The sequence below is a fragment of the Eurytemora carolleeae genome, unplaced genomic scaffold, assembly GCF_000591075.1.
Source record: "Eurytemora carolleeae unplaced genomic scaffold, Eaff_2.0 scaffold679, whole genome shotgun sequence".
NCBI classification, from domain to species: domain Eukaryota; kingdom Metazoa; phylum Arthropoda; class Copepoda; order Calanoida; family Temoridae; genus Eurytemora; species Eurytemora carolleeae.
Window position 1 is genome coordinate 106,221 of NW_019396611.1, and position 16,031 is coordinate 122,251.

Genomic DNA, 16,031 nt, shown 5'->3' on the forward strand with positions numbered 1-16,031 from the left:
ATAACTCAGAAAAATATTTTTCGAAGCAAATATTTTCACATGAAATGTACATTTGTACGCTAAGTGTCAAAAATTTACAAGCACAAATGTACTTAATTACAACAATGTTAAATCTTGACTTTGTTTAAGTATCATTTAATTTTTGGTTTTAGCGGGAAACATTTCGAAAAATGATCCGACGCAGAATTTCTTCTGGGGTAATTACTCGTTTCAGCCTTCCTTTGTACATCCTTGAAATCATCTCTAGATTATCTGGTGCTATATCAATTGGACTAATGGTCGAATGGACTAACTCTCAATTTTGCTTAAGTCAGCTGTTCACTTACGGAATTTGTGCTTTAGCCTGTAGTATATAAGTTTTAACTTGGCTTATAATCATATAGAAAGATTGTTTCAAGTGCAATTTGATTTCATTTTTATCTAAAATATGAATTCTGCTTTTTTTTACCAATCCTGTATTTTTGGAAAGCCATGCAAATATTATTTAGATTTTTTTTAAGGCTTATGTTAAAAATAATTATCATCATTTGCATAAAGACGATAACTCATCTGAACAGCTTCAATTTTTAATGTTTAAAGATAAATTATTAACTATTTGTTTTTCTGTATATAAAGATTTAATTATGGATCAATAATAACCTAATTTGAATAACCTGAGCTGGGAACTTTTGAATGATGGATATCGGGATTAATGCTTGATCCTCTCTTTTTCTTGATCTCGAGATTAAATATTGCTTGTTCTCTTCTTACTTTTAATCTTGAGATTAATTTACCGATCGAGATTAAGGATATCCCAATCTAAAGTTTTCAGCTCTGAATAAATTCAAAGTATGTTAAATGCTTTTTTATTCCCGATATGTGTCGTAAAAAAGGAATTTAACATGCATATGATTGAGATATCAAATCCATGTTCACCAAGATAAAGATAACACTGAAACTTAGTAAATACATTTTATAACAGCCTCGATTTTGAAGTGTCACAACTCAGTGATACTTTCTTTGTAGGTCTAGACATATGCATTTTAAAAATGCTAGGCGTCTGTTTCTATCTCAAGTTTTAAATGAGTAATTGGCAAAATACTTCTCGACTTTTGTGTGAGATCGTGCATCAGGTTTTAAATTGAGTTTTAGGCAAGTAATCATTTCCTTTTGTAAGCATTACAATTATATGGAAAAAAGTACAATCTGATAGATAACTACTTTATACAGTTTACACCTTCATTCAACCTTTTACTGAGAATTTGTTCCGCAAAATTGCGGAAAACAGAATAACTTAAAAGCGGAATAGCGCAATATTTTTTCGCGCAAAAATGTAGCGCACCGAAAGCAAAAATTTGCGCTTTCTTTCGCAAAAGGTTTGCAAATGGAAGCCTTACGTCAAAGATTTGGTGTGTAAGACAATATGAAAGACGATCCGATTTAAATGGATGTCTTGATTCAAGAATTAAAAATAAAGAGAAATATATTTTCCGATATACCTATTTCTTTGATTTAAATTTTGTTTAAGATTTTTAAAAAGATTAGTAAAAAACTACATATAAATTTATGATTAGCAGTGAAAACTGTAGAATAAGCGAAGACATTAAAGCAATATTTAAGTGTATTTGATGTTGTTACAACGGAAATAATTTTAGTATCTTAAAAACCACTGATTAAACATAATGGTTTGTGCAGTGTGCAGTGCACACTGCACACTGTACATTAACCAATTACTGTGGCTCATGTACAATTTTACAAACAATAACTTTTGTCCAAAAGTCGTCTTCCTACTCCATTCTGGATCAAACTGTTATATTGTATTATTTATGTAAATAAATATATTTAATATGTTGATATATGAAAGACGATCCGATTTAAATGGATGTCTTGATTCAAGAATTAAAAATAAAGAGAAATATATTTTCCGATATACCTATTTCTTTGATTTAAAATATTAAATTTTGTTTAAGATTTTTAAAAAGATTAGTAAAAAACTACATATAAATTTATGATTATCAGTGAAAACTGTAGAATAAAAGACGAAATTAAAGCAATATTTAAGTGTATTTGATGTGGTTACAACGGAAATAGCTTTAGTATCTTAAACATAATGGTTTGTGCAGTGCACACTGCACACTACACACTGCACATTAACCAATTACTGTGGCTTATGTACAATTTTACAAACAATAACTTTTGTCCAAGTGACGTCCTTCTACTCCATTCTGGATCAAACTGTTAGATTGTATTTTTTATGTAAATAAATAAATATATCTAATATGCTGATCCGTTGTCTGTTTTCAATAATTGGCTGAATCAAATGAGACGTTTGCCATTTGCCGTTAGCTATAAAAATGTGTTTATTTTCTTTCCCGTCCATAAGATTTACTATTACTACATCTTCAATAATTCAATTTCTATTAAATATTCAAGAAATAATTAAATTGCCAAAAAAAACAACAAAAGGTTGAGTAGCGCAGAAAGAGTGGCGCAATGAGGCATGAACTTTAGAAAAAATATGTATGAACTAACTAAGGATAAAAGTTTGTACACGTTTAAATTGCTTAAAGCTAATGAAGTAAACTAGATTAGGTTAGAATAATCTAAGGTTGAAAAAGTTTTGAAAAATATGTTAAAACCCCCGTAGGTTAGTTTCCTTTTGGCCGGTTTACGTGGAATTAAACATCAACTTACATGATTCTGGTTTTAAGAGAGTCCTCTCCGCGCAGTCTCAGGTTCTCCTCTTCAATCTCCGTCGGAGGAAAATGTTCCTCTGTCTGCGGTTCGGCGGCGTGGCGGCGTTTACGCCGAGAGGCCAAACGGCGTTTTCCTCTCACCTCACCCTTAATTTAGTACTGAAGTTAAATGAAGGCTATTTTTCAGTTTCACAATCTTAAATTGAAATGTCTATTTATCTTAATTATTGTCCACCCATTTTAACAATAAAAATACCACATAGTAACAGTCAAATTGCCTTTAATACTAATAACTATCTTGGTCCCAAAAACCTGCCAAAAAAAAAGTTTAACACAGGTCTGCCACAACAGCTCTTAAAGGGTTTGATAAGGAATACCCAAAAGAGATTAGATATATAAAAGTATAAGTGTAATTACGCCGAAAGAAGATTAAAATTGCTATTTTGTTTTACTGTTTCCATACTGCAAGTTTTCTTAACACATTTGTGCCTTGGGCCTTGGAACATCTTTTAAAGGAAAAAAATTTAGAAAAGTTTTACATTTTATCTAAATAAATTCTCTTAAAACCTGTAATGCATTCCCGAGTTCATTTCAGTATAAGCTATACTCTAAATTCTCGAGTTCATTTCAGCATAAACTTTTTAAAGAGAAGAAATTATAACGGATATGTCAAGGGATCAAACTGTATTATTGTGATGTACGGCGTATAATTGGTGAAAATTTACGTGAATTTTACACTTTGAACTCCTTTTCAGGGACGGAACAAAATTCATACCGAGGGATAGTCTTTTTCCCTTCTATTATAATCTCTGTTCTGTGGGAATATCCAATTTCATTTTTTTGCGATATAAAAATGTTTTATGTTTTGTTTCTTACATGAACTTCCGGATCCCTAGTTCCCGATTCCTCCTCAATCCGGTTCCTTTTCTTCCGAATCAATTTCCTATAAATCAAGCAATAACCAATCAATTATGAATCGATTAAGAATCAATTACGAATAAATTACGAATCCATACTGGATCAATAATCAATCAGTCTAATTAATCAGTTCAATCAATCAGTTCAGTCAATCAGTTCAATCAATCAGTTCAATCAATCAGTTCAATCAATCAGTTCAATCAATTAGTTCAATCAATCAGTTCAATCAATTATCAATCAATTATCGATCAATTATCGATCAATTATCGATCAATTAGCAATCTATTAGCAATCTATTAACAATCAATTATTAATCAATTAGTTATCAATTATCAATCATTTATCAATCAATTATCAATCAATTACTATTCGATAATCAATTAATCAGTTCAGTCAATTATTAATAAATTTCTTATCAATAAGCAATCCATTATCAATCAATTATCGATCAATTATCGATCAATTATCGATCAATTATTAATCAATAATCTATCAATTATGAATCGATTATGATTCAATTACAAATAAATTACGAATCAATACTGAATCAATAATCAATCAGTTCAATCAATTATGAATCAATTACGAATTAATGACGTATCAATTTATTATAAATCAATTATCAATTAATTATGAATCAATTATGAATCAATAATCGATCAGTTCAATCAATTATATCAATAATCAATTATCAATCAATATAATCAATTCAAACTAATCAATATCATCAATAAATGAAATCAATCGATAATTAATCAATACTGAAAAATCCCTAAAAAAAATAACCTGAGTTCTGCCTCTGATTCTGGATTCTGAGTTTCATGTCCGTTAAGTAAATCTAGGAAGAGTTTGAGTCCGGCAGCATCTTCGTGGAGTGTACTGCGTACTGGCAGATCAGTTTCATCCCTACAACAACAAACAATTAGGAGCGTCCAAAGGATTTATTGTCCGGGGGAGGGGTTAAGAAGTCCATATAACGGAAGAATTTCCTAAGCCCATTAATCCCGGCGAGGGGTGGAGGGTATTTGTAGGTACTCGTGGTGGGAATTGATCATACCAACCCCCCCCCCCCCTCTATTTTTAGTTTAAGGGGATATAAAAACAGTCACAACTTATCTTCCCAATTTCGTAACATTTACATTTCGAATTTTTATATAAGGCTACATTTATTTAAAGCAGCATATAAAGTTTAAATATTCTACACAGAAAAAAAAAACATGTGTAGACAATAGAAATGAGAATAAGATTCATTACATAGCGTTGAAACCAGAAATTATGCGGCCTTTAGCCCTGTGATAATCAACCGCGTTCCATACTTTGGAACCGTAAAACAAATTTCCGAATTCAAATTCCAAGGATGATCGGATTTAAGTAGCAAAAAAAAACATTAGAGTGTTCACCCAGAGGCCGAATTAAAAGAATTTGAGCCGCGTCAAAATTAAGACCCGGCTCAAACATGGTTGGTTCCACTTGAAATTGTTTCAGTATTTCGAGATTTGAGCCGGCGCTCAATTGTAACCGGTTTTAGGCGGTTCAGTGACGCGGTTTAAGTTCTTTAAATTCGGCCTCAGATCTCTTCTGGATAAATCATGAAATCAGGGAAAATTATAACAAAATTTAATATGAATTTTATGGGTTGGTTTAATAGGTTTGTTTCTACCTATCCACTGTATCTCTGGCTTCGAACCTCCTCTCCCGGCCTCCAGAGTTCCGAACCCGTCGTTTAGGAATTGCTCCGCCGTAAGAGTTTCCACAAGCCCCCAGACTCGCCTCAACTTCTTCCAGTTTATTCAACAATGTTCTAAAAATAAAACTTGACATTGAAAATTATTTGCATGGTCCCGGCCGCGACTCGTTCTTTATCAGGTCAATTATGTCTCAAGCGTAGAGCCATCACTTAAAGAGTAACTGCAAGTACTGGCATTCTCCGAATTGCAACGGTACCCTTTGAAACCTTTAACTGAGCAATAATGTGGAAGATTGTGTCGTTTTTCTAGGTTTAAAGGCGTTTAATTCTGATAATTTCAATAAGTTTTTCTACAGTGGAAAAAAACTTTTGTAGAGAAACCTCAAACCACCATTGAATATAAATCAGTGTTCACAATTTTGAATTATTAACACTAATGACAGAAAACGATGTTGTGAATTGCCATCTTTGCATGAAGAATCTCTTGATATTTCGCGTACAGTCCCTTTAATTAATAACAGTCCCTTTAATTAATAACAGTCCCTTTAATTAATAACAGTCCCTTTAATTAATAACAGTCCCTTTAATTAATAACTGCCCTTTACTCGACTCTTGCCCCTGTAATAACATAATTAGTTTTTAAGATTAAAAGGCAAATCCTGATAAATTCCCCCCCCCCCCCCACCATCTGCAAATAAAGTTGATAAATTGTCCCTAAGCGAATTTTCTGTTTTTCCATGTTTAGTTGACATTGCAATACAATAAAAGATAAGTTAACTACTTTACTGTCCATTACTGGTAAATAATGTCAATTTAATTACAAAAACAAACTATCGAATAGAATTGTCGATATTTTATACATTCTTAAATTTCTACCAGAATAATTCACACAAAAAATTCTTTTAAGTGTCCTTAGAAGTTCCAAGGGACTGTTCAAAATAATAAATAATTTTACCTAGTTTCGGTATCAGTCCCACTTGATCCATGGCTTGAGTCCCGGGATTTTACTGGTAAAGAATCCTGAGCACGTGGTAAATCACGTGTTTGTAAACTGGATTCCAGCTGTCTAACCACCCGCTCTTCATGACTCCCAGCTGGTACCTTCAACAATATTATTATAAAACGGGGGAAGTAAAAAAAGAAACCCTAGGAAGGAAACTAAATATGGATATTTAAGCTACAGTGTTACTCACAAAGCATGAGACTTCAGGGACGACTGTACAGAATTTTGTCATTCTTTTGCGTTAAAATCGTAGTTCCCTAAAGCAGTAAACTGGTTTCGTTCTTTGGTAAATCATTTAATAAATCTATAACTGACTACATTCCAATTATACGCCTAAGTTCAACCCTCGGCTCGGTAAAATTTAAATAGCTTTAGGTCGTTATTCAAGTCTCATCCTTTGTTGGTAAACCATGGAACATAGAAGGGTAAATTGGACAGGAAAACAGCAACAAAAGGTTTGGTAAAATATTTTTAGAAATCCAAGATGCAATTTCTATAGAATTGACAGTTGGCTGATAAATGAGTTGTTCAATATTCTTCACCTTTCTTTCAGTATTTGTAAGGATATAACTCAGGGCTAAATATTTTCTTTAAATCTTTCGAATTTTAATTCTGTCTTGTACTATGAACAATTAACCTGTTTTGGGGAGTTCGGTGGTTCATCGGGTTCAGAGTCTGAAAACATCCAGTCCATCCTCACATTACTTAGAATAGAGGCCGTTTTCTCAACCTCATCCCTGTCTATCTCTTCAGTCCTTGTAACCTCGTTCTCAAGCCTTATAGGGCTCAAGGTGGAGGTTGTTTCATTTTTCTCGTCAGTCTCATTCTTGATATGATTATCATCATTCTCATCATTCATATTCGTTTTTTCCTTCTTATCCTTCTTATCCGTCCCTTCAATCTCCTTATTCTCCTGCTTTAGCTCCTGTTCTGTCTCCTTCTCCTCCTTCTCTTGCTCTTGCTCCTGCTCCTGATGAGTTTCCTTTTCTTCCTCCTCCATATTATCATCTGAGAGCTGAACTTGAACAGCAACAGTATTCTCTCTTGTATCCCAATCATTAGAAGAGCCTGAACAAGAGAAACAAAATTAAAGAGAGACCACAAGGAATTCAAAGTCCTGACAGATTGCTTTTAAGCCCCTGAACCTTACACCATACTAAATCTATAATGTTAGGCTTTTTCAGTCATGGCCAAAAATCCTAAAAATCTTGGAAACAAAAATGATATATTGACCAAATAAATATTTTCTCTTATGGATTCGAAGAATGTATGTGCATTGTGCAAAGTTAACCATTTGTCTCTATTATTACAAAATTTGTTACAAATTACTAAAGTTTATAGATACATTTTGTATTTTAAAGGTTTTCGTTGCTAAAAAAATTATTTCTTGCAATACAGCATGATTTACACCTTTTTGGCTTGATTTTTCAGAAAAAATTAATTCAAATACACATTTTTCATTGAAACTTTCACATTTTCCATTTAAAAAAGGGTAAGTATTAAATAAATAACCAATAAAAAAACCTTAGACCCAGATTTTTTATAAATTACCTATCTCTGAGATATCCAGGATATCAGCATTATGTGAGCTGGATACACTTTCTGTTTGGTGGATATCTAGCCCTGTATCCTTACTGCCGGATGGAGTAGAGCAGACAATCAATCCTTAACAAAATAATTTCAGAAAATTCAAGATAAGTTGGTTTGCAGGAGGGCAGGGGTGTGTATTATTTTTAGGATTAGCCCCTGGGGAAAAATGTATAATTGGACATCAAATAGCAAGTTTTTTTCAAACCCCTAACCCAAAAATTTACCTATTTTCCCAAAATCAGTGATTAAGACTCTAAAAAAAAGATACATACATTTTTCAAGAAAATCTACACCCCTGTAGAACGGAGACTTACTGTTGAATTGGATAGAGAAAAAGACACTTTAAAATTATTATATTTCAAATTCAGCATGTTTTTAATGTATTCTTCTAAAGAATTAAGTTAAATTTAAGTAAACTAACAACTTTTTTCATCCCAACACTGTCTATAACTTAGCAAAAATTGTCTCAAGAAAATGTTGCTAAAATTGTGCATACTATTTGGGATATGAAAAAAAATCCCGGAACCCAAAGATGAGTGTTCTGAGACCTTCGAGGCCGGAGATATTGCTCCGGAAAGTTTCCGATATTTCGAGATTTCGAGGACGGCCTCTATATTTCAAATGGCTCTAACTTTTTTGTTTTTAATTTTCAAAAATTTAATAAAGATCGAATTTTGATGGAGACAAATATTTGAAATTTTGATCATTCATAAACCTTCCCTGTGGTCACGTGATGTCCCACAAAAAAATTGGGCCCGATCGGTTCAGCCGTTTTGACGTTTATTGGATACAAACAAACAGACAGACAAGCCAAATTTATATATAGATTCTTCTACAGAATTAAGTTAAATTTAAGCAAACTAACAACTTTTTTCATCCCAACACTGTCTATAACTTACCAAAAATTGTCTCGAGAAAATGTTGCTAAAATTGTGCATACAATTTGGGATATGAAAAAAAAACCCGGAACCCAAAGATGAGTGTTCTGAGACCTCCGAGGCCGGAGATATTGCTCCGGAAAACTTTCCGATATTTAGAGATTTCGAGGACGGCCTCTATATTTCAAACGGCTCTAACTTTTTTGTTTTTGAAGATAGATCCAAAATTTTTTCAGTTTTGAATAGGTTATTTCTAGTTTCAGGATCATAGAAAAATGGCAAATAGTATGTAGATTGTAGATCATTTGAATTTACACTTTACATGATTTTCAAATACAATCCTAGCAAATTTGGACAATCTAACAGAAATTATTTTACAAATTTCAAAATCTAAAAATTTCGGGAAACGTTTTGGAAAAGTGTAAAATGTTCCACCTGATATATTTGAGTCCACACTTTTCCTCCTGGTACTACTTCTAGGTTCTTTATCTAGATGTTTTTCTAAAGTTTCAGCTGAATCCTCGTCACACGTTCCCATGTCCTTTAACAACTATAATCAGTGCCTCCTTCAAAACTATGATATTTTAATACTTTAATTCACTTTAACAAAGCACTCACGAATATTAAAGTGACTGTCTTTGTTTTTTTAAGACAACCATTTAAAGAGCGAAATGCACGACTTACAAATAACGAAATTACCCTAACCCCAGGAGAGATCCATTCGGTTTCTTCTTTTTTTAATAAATCGCGTTTGGGTCGATAACTCAACAATTTTCAAAATAACCGATGTCAACAAAAAAGTCTGAAAGAAAAAAGGGGGAAAATGTATGCCTTAATAGGTCAAATAGTGGTCAAAAGTCACAGCTTGCTGGGACAAGGACCGAACAACTATTAAATCCGCGAACTCTAAGCCTTAAAACCATAATCTGATTAATCATGTTAAACAAAACGACATTTTTCTAGCTTGAAAAGTGTTTAATTATGTTATTTTCACCATTATTTCTGTTTTTGAATCGTTTCAGGCTCATTAATTGAGCTTCCCACTCCCGCCAATGCAAGAAATGGGCAAGCCACTTCCGTAGAGAAACAACAAATGAAAAACAAAACATTTTTAATAAATACAAATATAAATATCTAATTCATACTTTATCAGCAAAAGCTTTTACAGGGGACTTTTGAAAATCAGACCCATCACTCTACAAATGGAGCTAGGATCACTTTAGTTTTATGTTGAGCCTCTAAAAAAAAGAACTTTAGATATCTAATAAAGCCCATTTCTAAATAAATTATAAAACAGTTTTAGCATTAGTTTTGCAGCAAATTAAAAATCAAGTACAAAAAATTTAATTTTGATAAAGAATCAATATGGTCGGCAAATATCGGAAAAAATTGCTCTTCCAATGATTTACCTCAGCAGTGAGCTGAACAGATGCTTCCTTCAGAGCAGCTTCCCCTTCCTTTACACTTCCATCCTCACTTGCTTCAGATATCTTAACATAGTTTATATACACTTCCCCTTCTTATACACATCCTCTTCTGTGACACTTCCCCTTTCTTGACTCTTCCCATTTCTTGACCTTCCCCTTTCTTTACACTTCATCTACTGTTACACTTCCCTTTCCCTTACACATCCTCTTCTGTGACACTTCACCTTTCTTGACACTTCCCATTTCTTGACCTTCCCCTTTCTTTACACTTCCTCTACCTTTACACTTCCCTTTCCTATACACTTCCCCTTCATTTACACTTCCGTCCTGACTTGCTTCAGATATCTTAACATTGATTATATACGCTTCCCCTTCTTATACACTTCCCCTTCTTTTACACATCCCCTTCTTTTACACATCCCTTTCCTTGACACTTCCCCTTCCTTGACACTTTCCCTTCCTTGACACTTCTTTTACACATCTCCTTCCTTGACACTTCCCCTTCCTTTACACTTCCTCTTCCTTTACACTTCCGTCCTCACTCGCTTCAGATATATTAACATAGTTAAGATTCACTTCCCCTTCCTTTACACTTCCAACCTCATTTGCTTCAGATATCTCAACATAGCTTATATACACTTCCATCCACACTCGCTTCAGATATCTTAACATATATTATATACACTTCCTCTTTATTTACACATCCTCATCCTTGACACTTTCCCTTCCTTGACACTTCCCCTTCCTTTACACTTCCCCTTCCTATACACTTTCCCTTCCTTCACACTTTCCCTTCGTTTACTTTCTCCTTCCTTTACACTTCCCTTTACTTTACACGTCCCCTTCCTTTGCACTTCCCCTTCCTTTACACTTACCCTTCCTTTACACTTCCCCTTCCTTTACACTTACCCTTCCTTTGCACTTCCCCTTCCTTCTTTACACTTACCCTTCCTTTACTTACACTTACCCTTCCTTTACACTTCCCCTTCCTTCTTTACACTTACCCTTCTCTTTACACTTCCCCTTCCTTTACACTTACCCTTCCTTTACACTTCCCCTTCCTTTACACTTCCCCTTCCTTTACACTTTCCCTTCCTTAACACTTCCCCTTCCTTTACACTTCCCCTTCCTTTACACTTTCCCTTCCTTTACACTTACCCTTCCTTTACTACCCTTCCTTTACACTTACCCTTCCTTTACTACCCTTCCTTTACACTTACCCTTCATTTTCACTTCCCCTTCCTTTAAACTTCCTTTTCCTCTTTACTTCCTCTTCTTTTACACTTCCTCTTTCTTTACACTTCCACTTTCTGAACACATCCTTTTTCTTTACATTTCCTCTTTCCTCACATTTCCCCTTCCTTTTCACTTTTAACTTACAATAAGAAGAATATTTCAACATTATTCTGGTTAGATTTATATTTACAATAGTGGGTTTGCTGTGGGGGGGATTTTACTCTTTGTGAAATATGATACAAGTCCATTTTTCTTAAATTCTCTTTGTTTAACTTCAGTCATACAACTTCAATAGTGAACTCTAAGTAGGTTGGACATAATATTTTGAATTAGCAAAATAAGGAAATCCGCTGACTACCTGACTCTCCTGTATGTCCAAGCTCTTGAATGCTTGTGTTAGGGATTTGCCCTTCCTGGAGAAATCTGTGTTCATCCCAGCCTCCAGGCTGACAGGATAGCTGGACAAGGACATAGGGGCTACACAACCCATTCCTAAACATGAGTTAAACAAACTTTTCATTTGATTTGCAACATTAGGTATCTACGGATCAAGTGGCAAAAATTCAAATATTTGACTGGTAAATCAATTTTCTACGTAGTAAACAATGGCGACAACAAGACTTTTTTAGAGGAAAAAAATGAGTAAAAGAAATTTTGTCCATTTTTTAAATAGAATATTCATGAACCTTTTTTGACAGGACGGATCATAAAACATTAGTGCTGTAGATCCGGATCCGCCAAAAAAATGCATAAACACGGATCCGGATTCAAGTGGTAACTTACAAAAAATCAAGTTGCAACATGCAAAAAAAGCAGAAAAAAAACATGAAAATCTAGAAGATGAGAAGGAAATGAAAAATGTGTAGACTTGTCTCCAAAATTACCTGTATCTAGAACACTTTTGGTTCGACGTACGTTCCTCCCAGACTTGGTCTGATTCAACCTAGGGATAGAAAAAAAGAATAAAGATTAAGAAAAAAAAATTATTAAAGAAAAGACGCAGATAAAAATAAAACATAAAAAATATCATTTAGTACACAGTGACTAATATGACGAAAAAAAGTTTAGAAATTTTCGGAAAATAGGGGAAAAAAGTTTCAGACGCACAAACCCCTCGCCCTCCCCCCCTCCTTAATTTTTTCCGTAGGTTAAAGGAACATTCTGTCAATCATGGCGAGAGCTGTTCCAGGTTCAGGTTTTTACCTTCTCCTGTTTCCCAGCTGAGCTAGGTTAGGATCCAGGGTTGGAAGTATCTCCAAGCTACCGGTTACAGGCTGTAGAGGGTTTATCCCGGCTTCACTCCGCACACTCTGAGCCAGGTTAGAGATATTGGAGTACCGTCGGGTACCATCCACTCTTCCAGCTCCTGTATCAATCAATCAATCAATCAATCAAATAACTCAAACTGAAGCAATTTGTTGACAATATAAGAGATCAAATTTCACAAATGGGAGATAAACTTTAAAAATGTTAAATAAACTTTTTAAAAAACAGATAATTTAACAAAAACAATATTTCTGGTAAACCCCTGATTACCTGGCATCGTAAGCTGACTACTTGTACTAGAAAATGATACTTCTCCCTGCGATGCATCGAAAGAAACTCCTAAAAACATGATGAAGAAATTCTAAAAGAACTGTGTGAAAGATCGATTCTGATTGAGGACTCAGGAATTGCAACGTTTAAATAGAATTTGTTAAGTACGTTCCTGGGGTCCGAGGACCAAATTTAATGAACTGAAAATCACCAGTTTAACTTTGAATCTGAAATTCAAATCCTTCCTTAACTTCTATTACTTTGAATCAGTGGTTCAACCGGCGGCAATTGATAGTTCAGCGACTTGGCTCAAATTCATCAATTTTGGTGTCCTGGTATATACTTGTTTTTGTGCATGTTATCACGATTGCAGAATTAGCGGCAAAAGGAAGGATTGGATAATGACATCAACCGGCAGATTTATCCAGTCATTTATTTTATTTACTCTATACAATCCGAAGATAATAACTTTTGGAGAGTTTTGGGCTTAGGACAATCAACCCTAGTGCATAAGGGACATTTTCCCCTATCCTTAACATCAAAACAGTCTTGTACTTTGTACTAATGGTACAGTAATTAGCATTTAGAACAAAACTTGTCCAAAGGAAAAAAAACTTCTTATTTTCATGACATTCAACATTTTTCAACATTCTCATTTTTGATCAAAAATTTTTTTCAGTTTCTACAAGTTTTTTCTTTCTTTAAATGCCTATTAACCCCAAAAAAAAATCATTTAATTTACCTTATTCAGCGAAAACCCCCTTAAAAAATATAACTTCAGGTAAAATAAATGATTTTTAACAGGGTGGGAGTTAAAAATGATTTTTTAACAGGGTGGGGGGATAAAAATTTTTTGGGGAAATATACACCACTGTCAATCTATTTTGAAATAAGGACCTAGGCAACAGCAAAAGACTACAATACATACACATTTTAAAATTTTTAATAAGTAACAACATTTTAGTGGTTTAGTGCAAGTTAAATTATAAGAACGGCCATTGTACCTCTTTATTAAAGGGACTTGTCGTCATAAATTTAAATGACACTCCATAAAAAAGCGGAGTATGCGCGATTCACAACAGTACCCTTGAAATCTGAATCTGATTTATATAATGTGAAAGATAATGTTGTTTGTCTGGGTTGAAAACTCTGATAATTTATCAATTGTGACCGAAGAAAGAAATGCGTAGGTCACTTTCAAAGAGAATCATAGAAAGGAAAAAGAATGAATATATGATTTATTCTCGGGGTACCAATGTGAAACGGACGTGCCGCTTTATTAATGGATTAAACTACGTTTACAGTCCCTTAAGCTGTTCATCAATTATGTTAAGAGAAGACCGAGAAAATCTCAAAAACTACAAATGCGGGAAAATATTAGATTTACCTGCTGACTGTTTGGATTCGTCAAGAATGGTTTGAGCGTGGGCTTTGTGGTTTTTAGTCTCTTCGTCTACTAGTATCACAACATCCCCACTCTTACTATCAATATCTATCACCTTAATTATAGTAAAAATAATAACAAACATTAACAACAAAAACAACAATAACAACAAAAACAATAATAACAACAATAACAACAATAACAACAATAATAACAATAACAACAAAAACAACAATAACAAAAAAACAATAATAACAACAATAACAACAATAAAAACAATAACAACAGTAACAACAATATGTAAAAACAACAATAACAACATTAACAACAAAACAACAAAAACAACAAAATAGAAAAAAAATAAAAACAACAAAAACAACAATAGTCACAATAGTAACAATAACCATAATACCAACAAGAAAAAACGATCTATAGAAAAAAAATCACAACGAGAACAATCTTGCATTTCTTAAAATACATATCTAATTCTGAAGTGCTATAAATAAAAATAAACAAGTTTTCAATCCTTTTTAGGTCTGGAGTAACGAGGTCACAAAGTTCCCATAATTCCGCATGAAACGAAAATAGAATGCTTTTAATTTTGAAAAATAAAAACTTCTTTTCTACCTCGTCAGGTTTAGGCAAGGGTAATGAGTCTGTAGTCTCCTCCCCTCCAACTGCTCCCCCTGGCTTCATGTGAACATCAACCTTCAAATCTAAACAGCAGGTATATATATTCGAAGAATTACACCGCCTTGACAGGGGTCCATATAATTCCATCCAATACGATCCCAAATGTTGATTGATTGATATTAGGGGCAGAAATTAACCAGTGTTATTGTAAACAATTGGAAGTATGATGTCAAGTTGTAGAAAAACATTTGATACTGCAGAATGTAAACTACAAGGGAGTGTTTATTTTTCATAAATCATGATTTATTCTTATCTCTTATCTCTCTTTATTACTGTTATTTAACCCCAAATGCAGTACACGTTTCTGAAGAGTAGTACACGTACACAAAAATCTTGCCAACGTTCACAATGACGCCGAAAATGTAATTTTCATGCCCCTAAATGAACTTTAAAACCCCTATGGTATTAGGGATTAAAAAAATGGAATAATCTCGACCCCTGCAGTCTTCTTTGTATGTTGCTTGTATAACTAACTCTCTTCCAATTCCGAGTGACAAAGCGCAATTGGAAAGATCGACCCCCCTTATACTAGAGTGTCCCAAAAAAACTCATTATTTGAAGTGATAGGGGTCCACGGACCCGGACCCAAAGGGATAAATATCAACCTTAAACTATAGAAAAATAATTTTGCTCCAAAACCCTGAACTTTAAATGTTAGCTTAAAAGTCACCGAGAAAGAAGAAGAAATATTTGAGAATTCTTTACTTTGAAAAAAAATCAGTAAAATCAGTAAATCTTTTAAAAAGATGTGTGACCTGGATCCGGGTCCAATTAATTTCAGGGCGGATCCAGGAAACAGATCCGCGTCAAAATGAAATGGGTCCTATGCACTGCTGATAAGTAGCTAAGGGGATGTAACCTACCAAATCTGCTCGAGTTCCTGTGAGAATCTCTAACTCCTTCTCCTCCCTCTGGATCAGGTTCAGGGTTGGATCTCCTCCTGGGGTCTGGAGTACCAGCTCTACCCCCTCCCAGAGTAGACATTTCCTAAACAAGATTCATTC

General features: G+C 33.9%; 1 protein-coding gene across 1 annotated transcript in view; it reads right to left on the bottom strand.

Moving 5' to 3' along the window:
• The window catches only part of LOC111706259 (uncharacterized), a 70,551-nt gene extending 54,520 nt beyond the window's left edge, over window positions 1-16,031 (bottom strand). The window contains exons 1-16 of the mRNA XM_023479091.1: window positions 15,891-16,031; window positions 14,962-15,050; window positions 14,338-14,449; window positions 12,951-13,019; window positions 12,618-12,780; window positions 12,299-12,357; window positions 11,773-11,906; window positions 10,161-10,241; window positions 9,187-9,292; window positions 7,835-7,948; window positions 6,921-7,351; window positions 6,236-6,381; window positions 5,254-5,394; window positions 4,380-4,499; window positions 3,552-3,618; window positions 2,674-2,822 (exon numbers count right to left, since the gene is read on the bottom strand). Of these exons, the coding sequence (XP_023334859.1) occupies window positions 2,674-2,822; window positions 3,552-3,618; window positions 4,380-4,499; window positions 5,254-5,394; window positions 6,236-6,381; window positions 6,921-7,351; window positions 7,835-7,948; window positions 9,187-9,292; window positions 10,161-10,241; window positions 11,773-11,906; window positions 12,299-12,357; window positions 12,618-12,780; window positions 12,951-13,019; window positions 14,338-14,449; window positions 14,962-15,050; window positions 15,891-16,011 (2,102 nt within the window). The 5' untranslated portion in view covers window positions 16,012-16,031. The remainder of the gene's footprint in view (window positions 1-2,673; window positions 2,823-3,551; window positions 3,619-4,379; window positions 4,500-5,253; window positions 5,395-6,235; window positions 6,382-6,920; window positions 7,352-7,834; window positions 7,949-9,186; window positions 9,293-10,160; window positions 10,242-11,772; window positions 11,907-12,298; window positions 12,358-12,617; window positions 12,781-12,950; window positions 13,020-14,337; window positions 14,450-14,961; window positions 15,051-15,890) is intronic.